The 14,559-nt window shown below is 45.1% G+C and overlaps 1 protein-coding gene across 3 annotated transcripts in view; it reads left to right on the top strand.

Moving 5' to 3' along the window:
• ARHGAP25 (Rho GTPase activating protein 25) overlaps positions 1 to 14,337 on the top strand; it is an 87,758-nt gene extending 73,421 nt beyond the window's left edge. For all 3 annotated transcript variants that reach the window (XM_058551053.1, XM_058551050.1, XM_058551051.1), the window contains 5 exons: positions 2,205 to 2,278; positions 4,274 to 4,395; positions 5,468 to 5,664; positions 8,613 to 9,142; positions 12,425 to 14,337. In XM_058551053.1, the coding sequence (XP_058407036.1) occupies positions 2,205 to 2,278; positions 4,274 to 4,395; positions 5,468 to 5,664; positions 8,613 to 9,142; positions 12,425 to 12,632 (1,131 nt within the window). In that variant the 3' untranslated portion in view covers positions 12,633 to 14,337. The remainder of the gene's footprint in view (positions 1 to 2,204; positions 2,279 to 4,273; positions 4,396 to 5,467; positions 5,665 to 8,612; positions 9,143 to 12,424) is intronic.
• Positions 14,338 to 14,559: the final 222 nt, after the last annotated feature.

The following is a 14,559-nucleotide window of genomic DNA, read 5'->3' as shown; positions in this document are numbered from 1 at the left end:
CAAAATTCCTAATTTAATTTAATTTTATTTAAATTTAAATAGTCGCATGTGGCAAGTAGCTATTATATTGAACAGCACAAACTTAGGCAAATTTCATAATAATATCTGCTCTCCTCAGGATTGTTTTGAGGACCAAGGGATATGATACAGGTGAGTGACATTTTTAAATTATTAGTTTAAGGGGAGGTTTATTCTCTACTTCACAATTTGTTATACAGTATGCTTTCAGAAAAGTATGTATATATACATATTTTAAAAATCAATGGAGGGCCGGCCCCATGGCTTAGCGGTTAAGTGCGCGCGCTCTGTTGCTGGCAGCCCGGGTTCGATCCCGGGCGCGCACCGAAGCACCGCTTATCCCGCCATGCTGAGGCTGCGTCCCACATACAGCAACTAGAAGGATGTGCAGCTGTGACATACAACTATCTACTGGGGCTTTGAGGCGGGGCGGGGCGGAAATCAGTGGATAGTGCTCTAGCCCTGGAAGAAAGCACAGCTGTGAGAACTTCCATCCTGACTGAGAGGGAGGAGCCTCACAATTTAAGTAGACCCTGGCCCGTGAAAAAAGGCAATTGTCTATTTCAACATTAGGGAAGGAAGAGAATGACTGCTGCAACTCACATGCCATAGCGATTGTAGCGATTTCCCAACACAAAAATTAGGTTGCATGATCTGATTTAGAGTATTTTGTGCATGATTTATGAATTTTTTTGTGGGGAGAAGAGGCTATGGAAAGCCTTAATTTATACAGGTATATCAGCTCACCTTTGTGAAGGTAATAATATTTTATGGAATAAGGTTTAAAAGTGGGCTAAAAAGATACGTTTCCGGTGGCATCTCACCCCGCAGCTCCAGGGCGAGCGAAGGAGGTGCATAGATGCAGTTCTAATAGTAAGGCTCCCACCCCTGACTTCCTCCCTCTAGACCTGCTTCTCCTGACTTTTCTCAGTCTCAGCAGATCTGAGAGTTTCTAATCTACAGTCACGCACATCTGGACAGGGCAGAGGGACAGCAGCCTCCCTCACTGGTGAAAATGTGACAGTGGCGGTAGCTGGGAGGGATGAGTCTATAGCAACCTTTGCAAAGAATTCACTTGACTAAACTGAAGAGGAGGGAATCTCAGTGTGAAGCGGGTCCTCTGGATACACAGGGTCTGTGCCAAGTTACTACATGCAGGCTGACAGGCCATAGGGCGCGTTTTCTCCAGGAGGAGCTGCTCGGGTTTGAGGAGAGCCTGCCTGCCTCACGTGAACTGGTGCACTTTCCAATCATGATGTTACAGACGGTGACTACAGACCCTACGGCGGCTGCGGGTGAAAGGAACACAGAAAAGCTCCCTGTTGTTAAGTGCGTGGGCTCTGCTACTGGCAGCCCAGGTTCAGATCCCGGGCACTCAGTGACACACCGCTTGTCCGGCCATGCTGAGGCCACGTCCCACATACAGCAACTAGAAGGATGTGCAACTATGACATACAACTATCTACTGGGGCTTTGGGGAGAAAGGGAAAAAAAAGAGGAGGATTGGCAATAGATGTTAGCTCAGAGCTGGTCTTCCTCGGCAAAAAGAGGAGGATTGGCATGGATGTTAGCTCAGGGCTGATCTTTCTCACATGCAAAAAAAAGCTCCCTGTCCTTCCTTTCCCTGGCACATGCGTTCCTTGGATAACTGTCTCTGACCCTCATGGTCATCACGGAGCTAGAACATTCTGACCTCTCACCTACCCTCCAGATTGGTCAGCCTGTCCTTGTGCCCCAGCAGGTCTCGGAAAGGCAACATTGCTTGAAACCCTCCTCAGAAGCATCATCCTTCTCTCAATACTCTTCAAGTGACCTGACATCATTTGGTTATGATCCACTTCTTTATTGGAGTGTTACATCTCAAGCATTCATTAAGCAAACAATTATTGTGAATACGAGTTGTTAATAGTCCTTGCTTAGAGTAGGGAGGGGAGGGGACATAATTGTAGACACAAAAAAAAAATGCACTGGACAAAAAACTAGGAGCCTGTCTCTATTATTTTTTGCAAGTTTCTGTGAATTTATAATTATTTCAAAATAAAAAGTTTTCTAAAAATCCACAAAACGATGGGAACAGGAGTGACTGCCACAGTGTGGCTTCTGCACAGTTACACCGCTTATGTTCCAGGGTCTCATTGCTGGCCAGTGAGCTGGCTCATTTACTGGTGTTAAAAATCTCTCCCCAGGCTCAGCAGGAGTTGATGAAGCAGCTCTCCATCCTTCCTCGAGACAATTATAGCCTCCTGAGCTACATGTGCAGGTGAGAGTCCCCGGTGTCACTCTGCAGTTTTCAGGCACATCAGAAAGAAGCCCCTGGTTGGGGAGGAGAGAGTGTCTCTGTGAACTCAGAGATGCTGATTCAGACCTTTGAAAGGTCAACTCCATTCACATAGCACTGAAGTAGTTTCCTGTGTTCACAAGATAATGGAAAGGATCCCCTGAAAATCTGATCGGCACGAAAAATGAACGTTTCCTCCTTCAAGCCTGCTGCAACGCGGCCTAGAGTCCCGGGACATGCAACGGAACCCAGAATCCTTATAATGTTTCTAGAATTATCTCCCATCTTCCTGATTCTGGGCCATAGCTTAGCACCCTAGAGACATTCATTCCAAGCCACCCTTTTTATCTCCCTTTCTGAGGACCTGCTGTGTGCCATCTCTGTGGAAACATGTAGCATGTGGATTGACCCAGATCTAGCTGAGTTGGGAGCCTGGATCTCCATGTCAGACAGAGCTGAAATTTATCTTTATTTTTTAAAAAATAATTTGTTGGGCCAGTGCTGTTGCCTAGTGGTTAAGTTTGGCACTCTCTGCTTTGTTGGCCTGGGTTCGGTTCCCAGACACGTACCTACACCACTTGTCAGCGGCCATGGCGACCCACATAGAAAGTGGAGGAAGACTGGCACAGATGTTGGCTCAGGGTGAATCTTACTCAGCCAAAAAAAAAAAAAAAAAAAAAATTGTTGTGGTTTCCAGATTCTAAAAACGATACATGCAGGGCCAGCCTGGTGGCATAGTGGTTAAGTTCATGTGCTCCGCTTCGGCGGCCCAGGGTTCACAGGTTCGGATCCTGGGCACGGACCTATGTACTGCTCATTAAGCCATGCTGTGGTGGTATCCCATATACAAAATAGAGAGAGATGGGCACAGATATTAGCTCAGGGCCAATCTTCCTCAGCAAAAAGAGGAGGATTGGCAATGGATGTTAGCTCAGGGCTAATCTTCCTCACCAAAAAAAAAAAAAAAAAATAGATACATGCTTAATTTGGAAACCAGGAAAATACAACGTACTGTAAATAAGAAATAAAAATTACCCACAATTCCCCCACCCAGCAAAATCACTATTAACACTTGCATGTGTTTCCTTCTGGATTTTTTTCTCTATGATAGATCTTTACACACATCAATATAAATATAGGGGAACAATTTTTTATATGAAATTTGAATTTTATATATATATATATTTATGTCTGCTTCTTTTGGCTTAATGTTATACTGTGAGCATTTCCCTATGTCACACAATAGGATTATAAATGACTCCATAATATTCCAGAATGTTTCCTCATTTGAACACACCAACATTTATTTCATCATTTCTCTGTATTTGGAATTTTATGTTGCTTCAGTCTAGCCATTTTAAAAAAGTTTTTAGAGAGAGTATTTAGAAATTCCCTTGCTGATCTGTTCAGGTTTTTTTGAGTGAATCTGAGAGCTTCATGCCTCAAATGGGTGGAATTATAGTAAAAATTCATTGTTAGTTATTGAGCACCGGCTGAGACTTCGAGATGCTTGATCCTGTAATCGGAGGATGAGAGCAAGGAGGCATCAGAGATTCCAGTCTCTGAGATCGTCTCATGATAAAATTTTCTTCTCTGGAGATTTGGGTCAGATGGGTGCTGAGAGCCTGGGAGATAAGCCTATCAAGTCAGGACAAGGCGGCAGTCAGGTAGCCATTTTAGTCCTTCTAAGCTCCTCTTAGCTCCCTGAACTGGATCCTGCCTCCCGCTAGTGTGACTCCCCCACCCCGGCCCAGTGCCACCACCAGCTGCCAAGCAGGCCCCTTCTGGTTTCTCTTCTTCCTTAGTCTTGAATCCTTCAGGGAAAAGCTTAACTCTTGTGGGCAAAGCAGGCTGATTCCATTCTTGAGAGCAGGAGGAAAGAGTTGGGATCCATCTCTGAGATCTCACTGGTACCTGGATGTGCTTCCTTCTGGCAACTTCCTATTTCCTACTCTGGGATTTCCTGGCTGCCCGCAGGTTCCTACATGAAATCCAGCTGAACTGTAGTGTTAACAAGATGAGCGTGGACAATCTGGCTACTGTGATTGGTGTGAATCTCATCAGGTCGAAGGTGGAAGACCCTGCTGTGATCATGCGAGGTATGGCTGGTCCTATGGTGAAGGCAGGTGCGGAGGAAGTAACAATTACAACACTACCCCTTATGTTTGTGCATTGCTCTGCAAGTTGCCAAGCATTTTCAGCTGATTATCTTGTCTGAGTTGCAAAGTAGCCCTGTGAAGTAGGCAGGGCAAGAATTATGTCCATTTTCCAGATCACAGCAGAGCAGAGAGGTTAAGGATTTACCCAATGGTCACACAGTACAATAGGCTAGCATGAAAACAGTTAGCTAGTGTTTCTTAGTCTTGTATTACTTTGAAATATCCTTAGCAGGAGAAAACAAATAGTTTTCATTTTATAAGCCGCCTCTCAAAAAGGCTACTTGAAAGCTGTGTTGAAAAGACTTCTGAGGCTGTGTCTTAGTTCGGTGAGCAGAAGTCCTGGCATAAAGTACTGATGTCTGCCATGGATTTGGGGAGACAGTATGCCTGGCATGTTTTCACTATGTGCCGTAAGAAATCAGATATATCGAGGACCACATCGGGAGAGAAAGATGTCTTCATTTTCTCTCCTGTTGTATTGCCTATTTTCCTGATCAAAGGCTGATCCAGGGCCGGCCCCGTGGCTTAGCGGTTAAGTGCGTGTGCTCCGCTACTGGCAGCCCGGCTTCGGATCCCGGGCGCGCACCGACACACTGCTTCTCCGGCCATGCTGAGGCCGCGTCCCACATAGAGCAACTAGAAGGATGTGCAGCTATGACATACAACTGTCTACTGGGGCTTTGGGGGGAAAATAAATAAATAAGTAAAATCTTAAAAAAAAAAAAAAACCTTAGATTTAAAAAAAAAAAAAAAAAGACTGAGCCAGTGGGGTGTAGACTGAAAATAACTCTCTTTCACCCCACTCCTATATCCTTCTTCTATCCCATCCCTTTCACCACAATCCCCTACCCCAAGCAATAAGAAGGGTCCTGTGAGGAGCAAAATTTGGTCCTTTTGGGCCCTGTGGTTTTAGAGCCAAGTTTAGAGACATCGCACGGGTGGAGATTCTTGAGGACTACCTGCCTCCTGCCCCGTGGTCCAGCATAACAGATCTCTTTCTTCTTTCTTCCAGGGGCTCCTCAAATCCAAAGAGTAATGACCATGATGATCAGAGACCATGAAGTCCTCTTCCCCAAGTCCAAAGATGCACCCCTGTCACCACCTGCCCAGAAAAATGACCCCAGAAAACCTCCAGTGGCTCGAAGCTCTGTGGGCTGGGATGCCACTGAAGACCCCTCAATTTCTAGGACAGACAGCTTCAGTAACACGGTAAGGTGCAGAGAGACTTCCTCCTTCCCTCCAACTCTTGCTTCAGTCTAGGTCATTCCATGTAGGAGCTGCTCTGGGGTGGCAATTGGGGAGTTTTGGAGGATGCTGTGGCTGTGGGCACAGCTGATACAGAGCCATTTGAATGCATCTTGAAAGCCTGCCCTGTTTCAAAATCTAGTCTCTGTTGGCATCCTGGGGGTGGGGTTAGTGACGTGTGTGCCAGTCGCCCAATGACTGAGCAATGGGAGTCCTCACTGAAGCCCACTCTAAAAGGGAAACCCTTTCGAACACAGTTCAATGGGGAAATTATATACCATGTTGTAAATGTTTTAGTGAGTGTTGTTGAAAATTCTGGGTGAAAGTCCGAAGGGAACTGGTTTACTGCTAACCCATGAAACGTGATTCCTTTCTCAGAGTATGTGATGTGTTCGTGTTATATTTCTCATTCCCTGATAAGCAGTCTGAGCAATGTCAACCCCCTCATTTGTCCTGAAGGATTGGGGTTCACGTTCTCAAAGTCAAAAAACTCTGCAGAATCTGAAATTTAGACTCTTTGAGGACAATAATTTACAAAGCTCAAATATTTTTACATATTTATAGAGACAAATATTTTTTTAAGAGAACATGTGAACTTTATATAGCAGCTTGATTCTTTATGTGTGACCAAGAAATAGATTTAAAATTTCTGGCTGACCAAATAACGTAAGTTGCCTATAGCACTGTTAATCCTGAGGATGATCAAGAAAGTACTGAGAAAAAGATAGATACTGGTAGTGATTGTGATTCTTCTTAGGCGATGTCTGTCTGGACACAATGCATCTTACTAACACTCTAAAATTAAATTAATATTTAGAAATGCTTGTACTTCATATAATGAAATAACCCTCGCAGTCCTTGACAGGAGCCATTGCTATGCTCAGGTGAGAGGTTTCTGCTATTTATTGTAACAGTATGGGCAGCTATGACAGGCCCTGTGTTGTGAAATTTAAATGGATCACCTTTGGAGTCCTCACTCTAACTCTGTAGGGCAGAATTCGTCATCCACATTTTATGGCTGAGGAGCTGAGTCTCAGAGGGGTTGACGAGCTGGCCCAAGGTGGCAGCCCTAGAAGGAATGAGATTTAGATCTGGTTCTCACCTCAAGGCCCAGGAACTTCTGACAACCAACCCGGATGGGGTTGCAGAAGCAGGGGATTAGCTAGAAGGGTTAGAAGGAGACCTTAAGCCCTGATTTTCTAAGTTTATGTTTAGGGCTCATTCTTTTTCTTTTTAATTTGATTTAAAAATATATAATATATACACATGGTTCAAAAAGATAGAAAAAGATATACATGAGAAGTCCTGCTCCCTCTGCTATCTCCCCGCCCCCCATCCTTCCCTGCCTTTATTAGTTTCTTATTTATCCTTCCAGTGTTCCATTATGCAAATATAAGCAGATATGATTGTACATTGTTATTCACCTCCCTTTTTACACAAAATGTAACATAATCTCTGATTCTCTCTCTCTCTCTCTACACACACACACACACACACATACACACACACACACAATACCCTGTATCTTGCATTTTTCTACTTAACAGTATGTCCTGGAGACTTTTTCACATTGGTACATAGACAGCTATCTCCTATGGCGTCATATTTTTGGCAGATGTATAGTGTCCCATTCTGTGCATGTAATCTACTTAATCAGCCCCTTAATCAGCCCCTATAGATGAGCAGGTTATTTTCAGTCCTTTGTGTTATAAACAAGACTGCAATGAATAACCTTGACCATGCTTCATTTTGTATTCAGGCAGATGTATTTCGGGGATAAATTCCCAGCAGTGGGATTCCTGAGTCACAGGGTAAATAGATTTGTAATGTGTAATTTTGATTAAAATAGTTAAATAGAGATTGTGCCATTTTGTACTTCCACCAGCAATGCATGAAAGAACCTGTTTCCCTACAGTTTTACCAGTGGAGTGTGTTGTCAAATTTGGGGGAGGTTGCTCATCTGACAGGTGAGAACTGATATTTCAGTAAGCTTTTTGTGTGTGTGTGTGAGGAAGATTAGCCCTGAGCTAACATCCTTTGCCAATCCTCCTCTTTTTACTGAGGAAGGTTGGCCCTGGGCTAACATCTGTGCCTGTCTTCCTCTACTTTATATGGGATGCCTCCACAGCACAGCTTGACAAGCTGTGTGTCTGTCTGCGCCCGGGATCCAAACCTACACACCCTGGGCTGCCAAAGCAGAGCGCGCACACTTAACCACTTAGCCACTGGGCCAGCCCATATTTCAGTAATTTTAATATTAATTTGAGTTTCTCATTTTATGAGAGAGGCTGCACATCTTTTCTTAGATGTAAGAGCCAGTTACATTGTTCCTCTCTGAACTGTCTTATCTTGTCTTTTTCCCATATTTATATTGGTTGTTGGTCTTTTTCTTCTCAATTTTTATGAACTTTATGTATTAGGGAGAGTAGCCTGTTGTTTGTGATATTGCAAATTTTTCTGCCAGTTTGTCATTTCTTTTTTGATTTAGCATGTGGTGATTTCTTTGTTTTATTTTTGTTCTTTTTTCATTTTGGTGGGTCATGGAAACCTATGTAGGTTGGATTTATCAAACTTTCATTTTATAACTTCTGGATTTTGAATCATAGTTAGAAAGGCCTCTCCATTCTAAGATTATATAAGAATCATCATTTAGGACTCTTTTACCGGAAACAAACAATTGATTTTAGTCATGACTTCCCTCTAGAGCATGAGTTCCTTCAAGTGCAATATCCTTTTGAAAAAATTCCACACAGATAATCAACTAATGTGACAAATTAAGAGATAGTCTTCTAATTAAGAGTTTCATAGAGGTGCAGCTGGGATATACTCTCTTTCAAGTCTCTAATCCTTACCTTGGGAGCATCACCTATGTGAGAAAGACCCATGTAACATTCATGGCCATTTTTTTCTAGACCAGCGACTCAGACACAACCAGCCCCACTGGACAACGGCCGAGTGATGAGTGTCTAGAAGACAGCAGCAGAGACCCCAGGGAAAAGCCAGGAGATTGGAAGTTGCAATCTCGAAAAAGGACTCAGACACTCCCTAACCGGAAATGCTTCTTGACATCAGCTTTTCAAGGTGCCAATAGCAGCAAAGTGGAGATCTTTAAAAATGAGTTCTGGTCATCTTCAGAGGGGAAGGCAGGGGAAGGGCACAGGAGAACGATGTCTCAAGGTGTGCCGCAATTTTCTGACTCCCAGCGGACTTCCACCTACGATAACGTCCCTGCCCTGCCCGGGTCCCCCAGGGACGAAGCAGATGTGCTCTCTTCCCATGCCTGTGACCCCAGGAGAGACACTCTTGCCAGCCCAACCTCTGCAACCGGGCCTGGAAAAAAGAACTCTGGAGAAGAGGAACTTGAATCTTTGCAGAGCGTGGTCCATGAGCTGCGAAAAGAAATAGAAACACAGAAGCAAATGTATGAGGAACAGATTAAGAAGTAAGTCACATGCAGAGGGGCCCTGGGCAGCCGCTTGGCTTCCATCTTTAGAAGCAAGACGGATTGTTATTGTCTGCCAAAGAAGTGACATTGTAAACCTTCGATTTAGAGAATACAGTGATCAAGAGTAGTTGGGCCTAATAAGAAAAAGGGGAAAGGGAGTGGTGAGATGACTAAATTAGCGAAAACTCTAAGCTTTAGATTAAATTCATGAAAAGTTAAGTATGTAGCTTAAGTAGCTTAATTAACTATTTCCAAATAGTGGTTCTTGAAGGATCAATGTGTTTTAATGAATTAAGAAGAACTAAAAATTTTTTCATATTAATGTGATTCATCCATTCTGAAAATAGTTATTGAGCACCTACTGCATGCCAGGCACCATCCGAGCTGGGGGGAATAGCACTGAACAAAACAGACCAAAGTCCCTGCGCTTATAGAACTTTCCTTCTAGCAGGAACAGACAGACAATACAGATAAGTAATTTGTATGCTATTATGCTCTGTCAGATGGTGGAAAACGCTATGGAGAGAAATAAAGTGGGGCAGGAGGATAGAGAATTCAAGAAGGGGGTTCTAGTGTGAAATAGGGTGGTCACGAAGGCCTCATTGAGAAGGTGTCACTTAAGTAAAGGCCTGAAGGAGATGAGGAAACAAGTCAGGTCCATGTAGTGGGGAAGAGCATGCCTGGTGGAGAGAACCAAAGGTGCAGAGGCCGTGGGAAGGGAGTAGGTCTGGTGTGTTCTGCGCAGGAAGAGCGGTGGTAGGCTGGGGCATGGGGAGTAACTGATAGGAGAGAAGGCGGAGAAGTGCAGGAGGCAGAGCACAGGAGGCCTTGCCAACCACCTTAAAGTCTGAGTGAGGCAGAGCTTCCGGAAGGCTCTAGCTGACTGAAGCTTCCCTGGATCAGTGATTCCCACTGGGCTCTGGCTGCGGAGGACAGATGGAAGCAGGAGGCCAGTGAGGCGGCTGTTGCCACAGGTTCATGCAAATCCCTAAGTCACTTGGACATAATTTGCTCTCTTTGGTGGAAAAACTATTTTCTTGAAATCTTTTTCACACCACTGATTTTTCATGAGAGGAAGCGTCAATCCAGCTTAGCCCATATTAACACTAATCATGAGGTAGTGAAATGTGAACTAGTGCGTTTTTCAAATTACGGATACTGTTCAATCTTAAGACTGAAGGTACATGAAAGGAAGGTACATGAAGACTCAGGTACACGAAAGGAAGACTTTTGTGAGACATCATCCTTTGTTCTATAAAGAGGGCAGCCCATCCGGAAGCAAAGTATCACTCCTTTGTCTAAGAACCTGAAATCAATCATCTGTAGAAGTACAAGACTTGGGTGACATCTTGACAGTAACCAAAACAGCCCCAGAGGAGGCTCCCCCTGCACTCTAACATGAGTGTTGCTGACAAAGTAGGGAAAGAACTGGCTGCCACAGAGGCAACCTCTCCTCCTGAAGGGAACCAAGTCCTCTGAATCCACCATCAGGGGGACCTCTCATCCTCAGCAGGGGGAGGAGAATTAACAGTCTGCAGCATCTAAGCTTCATGCTTCAGACACACCTTCTCATGTAATCCCCACAGCAATCCTGTGAAATAGGTAATATCCCCATTTTACAGAAGAGATGGGGGCCCAGCAAGTATAAACAGATTTCTGAAGGTTGTACAACTAGTCCTTGGTGGGGCTGGGATTTGAACCTCTGTCAGCCAGGCTCCTGAGCCCACTCAGATCCTGCCTCTCCACTGGAATCAGTGGACATTAAGATCTAGCACAGTATCTCATTTGAGATTCCCTCCAGAGCAAGGGGGAGATGGAGAATTTGGAGAAGAACACTAGATTTGTAATGGGAGTGCCAAAAGAAATGAAACTAATTTAGCTTTAAGAAGAGATAGGCGGGAGCCGGCCCAGTAAAGTATGTGTGCTCCGCTGCGGCGGCCCCGGGTTCGCCGGTTCGGATCACAGGCGCTCACCGATGCACCACTTGTTAAGCCATGCTGTGGCGGCGTCCCATGTAAAGTGGAGGAAGGTGGGCATGGATGTTAGCCCAGGGCCAGTCTTCCTCAGCAAAAAAGAGGAGGATTGGCATTGGATGTTAGCTCAGGGCTGGTCCTCACACACACACACAAAAAAGAAGAGGTAAGCTACGGTAGGCAAAGCTCTGAAGTGGTGCTGTTACATGCAGAATGGCCTCTCCAAGGCCCTTGGAGACAGAAGCCAGGCATGGGCTCAAATGGAGCTCAAGTCTCCATATGAAAATGGGCAGGCTGTTGGGGGAGCAGGGAGGCAGCACCTCACAGGATGAAATTCTGAAGCAAATTTCCAATCACATAATCTCCCACAGGCCTGAAATTCCCTCTTTTGGCTTAAAAATGGCATATGAAGTAACTCCTAAGAGTTACTTCAGCACAGCCTGGCAGAGGGGCACCTGCAACTAGACTAAGATTTTGGCCAGTAACCATGAAAATCCTGGGAATTCAGGAATCCAACAAATCCTTTACCTGGAGCACGATCCAGAAATGAGGGTGGGACTGCCAGGAACACTGCCCCTCAATGAGCAGTTCCCTGTACTTTTCCAAATCTTGATCCCCAGGAGGCCTTAATAAGAGAAGGCACTGGTCTGTCCTCTCCATTAAAGCAGGATAAGAAGGCACTCTCGTGTACAAAGGTGTTGGGAATCTGGATGGGGCTTCAGCAGTCAATCAAGATTTCTATTGAGCAGGACAGATGCAAGGTGCTGTGGGGGTGAACATATGCATATATTACAGGTGGTCTCCTCTTTCAAAGACTTTACTGGGGCCAGCCCGGTGGCGTAGTGGTTAAGTTCGCGCACTCTGCTTCAGCAGCCCGGGGTTCATAGGTTCGGATCCCAGGCGCAGACCTACACACCACACATCAAACCACGCTGTGGTGGCATCCCACATACAAAATAGAGGAAGATTGGCACAGATGGTAGCTCAGGGCCAATCTTCCTCACCAAAAAAAAAAAAAAGACTTTATTATCTGATGGAAGATAAAAAGCGTAAAACGACATGAACACCAACACGAGAAATGTCACAAGACGGTGCTAAATGACAAAAGGGGCTCAACATGCTCTGGGAAAACAAGTTTCCTGGGAAGTCCTCACATTGGGGGGCGGGACATAAATAAGAGATACAGGTTCGATGTGAATCTCGTGATGTGGAAAGAAAAATGGACAGAGAAGGTTGTGGGCAAGGGTGAAGGGAGAGTTTAGAGGTCATACTCTATTCTCTCATTCTGTTCTTTCCTTCCTCATAGCCTTGAGAAGGAAAATTACGACGTCTGGGCTAAGGTGGTAAGGCTCAATGAAGAACTGGAAAAGGAGAAGAAGAAGTTTGCAGCCTTGGAAATCAGCCTTCGCAATGTGGAGCGCTCCCGGGAGGATGTTGAGAAGAGGAACAAGGTCTTGGAAGAAGAAGTCAAGGAATTTGTCAGATTGATGAAGGAGCCCAAGACTGATGCGTGAGGGTCCCAGGAGTACTGCAGAGCCAGCCCCCAGAGACCCAACGCTGCTCCCTTTCTTGCTGCTACCTGATGTGCGGGAAGCAAAATTACTCCCGAAGAGGGAGAAAACATTTTGGGGGAAACATCACATTTCCTAGTAAACAAGTCAGTGGAGTTTTCAGGAAGATAACAGTGAGCAGAGACGTGTGGACATCTGAGACCCCCTGTGGCTATATTCAAAAGGATTGCATTATTCCACTGTGGTCTCAGGCCCAGTGAAATGGAACCTTCCATGGCTGAATCCCTATATCCAGTGGAGACATTTGAGGCAGGCCACCTCCCAGGACCCAGGCAACAGGCTGCTCCCAACCAAGGCTGGACTGAGTGTTAGTTCTTTGTTTGCTGGGTGGAACAACTCGCTTCATCAGATGGCCTCAAGGCGTCTCTGAGACACAGGGGCGGAAAATGATATGCAGCTTTTGAATGTTCGTCCGTGGCATGCTGTGTTTTGGGGGGGGGGGCTGCACCTGCTGAAGCCAGAGCCCCATTCTGCCACCCCCACCACAATGCATACTCTCCAGGGGTTGGAAACTCAAAATTATTATTAGACTAAGACAAAACAAGCAATAAACTGTATTTATGACAGCAAAATCAATGAGAAAATTATATTCAAATAAAGCGGAAAAAAAAGGCAGGGCTGTTGGTAATGCATACAATGTGAGAGTTAGTGAGACACCCTTCCTTGGGGCAGATGCACCCCTCTCTGGGCACATGGTGTGGTGAGCAGGCCATGGGCTGGACTCCAGTCCCCGCTTGCCTTTCAGGGGCCGCAGTTGTGTACGGTGGGCCTGGGAGCAAAGGTTTCCCACTATGATGTGACTTCCTTAGAGGCTGATTGGGGGTTTAGATATAACAGTCATGATAATAATATTTTTTCTGTTTGACCAAAATGCAAGTGATTTCACCCTTTAAAGGGACATGAGGCACTAGAGATGAGCTGGGAGGGGAGTTTTCCCAGCAGACAGCTGACTTCACCTTCTATATTAAGCCAGCCTGGCAGAGGCCACTGGTGAGGCCCCAGGCTTTAATGGAGTCTTTCATGGTTTTTGTCATTGTTCTAGTTAGGTGATCTCCACGCTCTTTTGACTGTGTACCCCAACAGTAGAAAATATGAGTATATACGCCCTAATATAAGTATATTTATTTATTTATAAATTATATGTACTACTGTATTAGCCAGCCCTGGTGGTCTAGTGGTTAAGATTTGGTGTGCTCACCGCTGTGGCCCGGCTTCATTTCCAGGTCAGGAAACCACACCACCCGTCTATCAGTTGTCACACTGTGGCAGCTGCGTGTTTGCTGTGATGCTGAAAGCTATGCCACTGGTATTTCAAATACCAGCAGGGTCACCCATGGTGGATAGGTTTCAGCAGAGTTTCTAGACTAAGACAGACTAGGAAGAAAGACCTGGCCACCCACTTCCAAAAAAGTTGGCCATGAAAACCCTATGAATAGCAGTGGAGCATTGTCTGATACAGCGCCAGAAGGTGAGAGGATGGCGCAAAAAGATTGGGCAGGGTTCCGCTCTGCTGTCCACAGGGTCACTAGGAGTCAGAATAGACTCCACGGCACTAACAACAAAACTACTGTATTGCTATATTATGTATATTATCAAACATGCACAGGACAGAAATTGAATACTGATAAGATAAAAACAAATATAAATAGATGTTCTCAAATGTGCTTTCAGCTCTGGAGGCCACTGGCCCAATTTCCCAGCAGGGATTCATTCCTGCACGCGTTTTACAGATGTCATCCCAATGCTCCCATAAATTTACTTGAACTCTTGAAGCCACATGGCTTAAGCAGTGGTTTGACAGATATGGTTACCATGGTGAGAGTTTAGCCTTCCCCAGCACGTGTGTCTCCTCCGTTATTCCTTTTTCTTC

This window comes from Diceros bicornis, chromosome 12 (assembly GCF_020826845.1).
Source record: "Diceros bicornis minor isolate mBicDic1 chromosome 12, mDicBic1.mat.cur, whole genome shotgun sequence".
Lineage (NCBI taxonomy): Eukaryota > Metazoa > Chordata > Mammalia > Perissodactyla > Rhinocerotidae > Diceros > Diceros bicornis.
The sequence above is the reverse complement of the archived record's forward strand: the minus strand, read 5'-3'. Positions and strand labels throughout refer to the sequence as shown.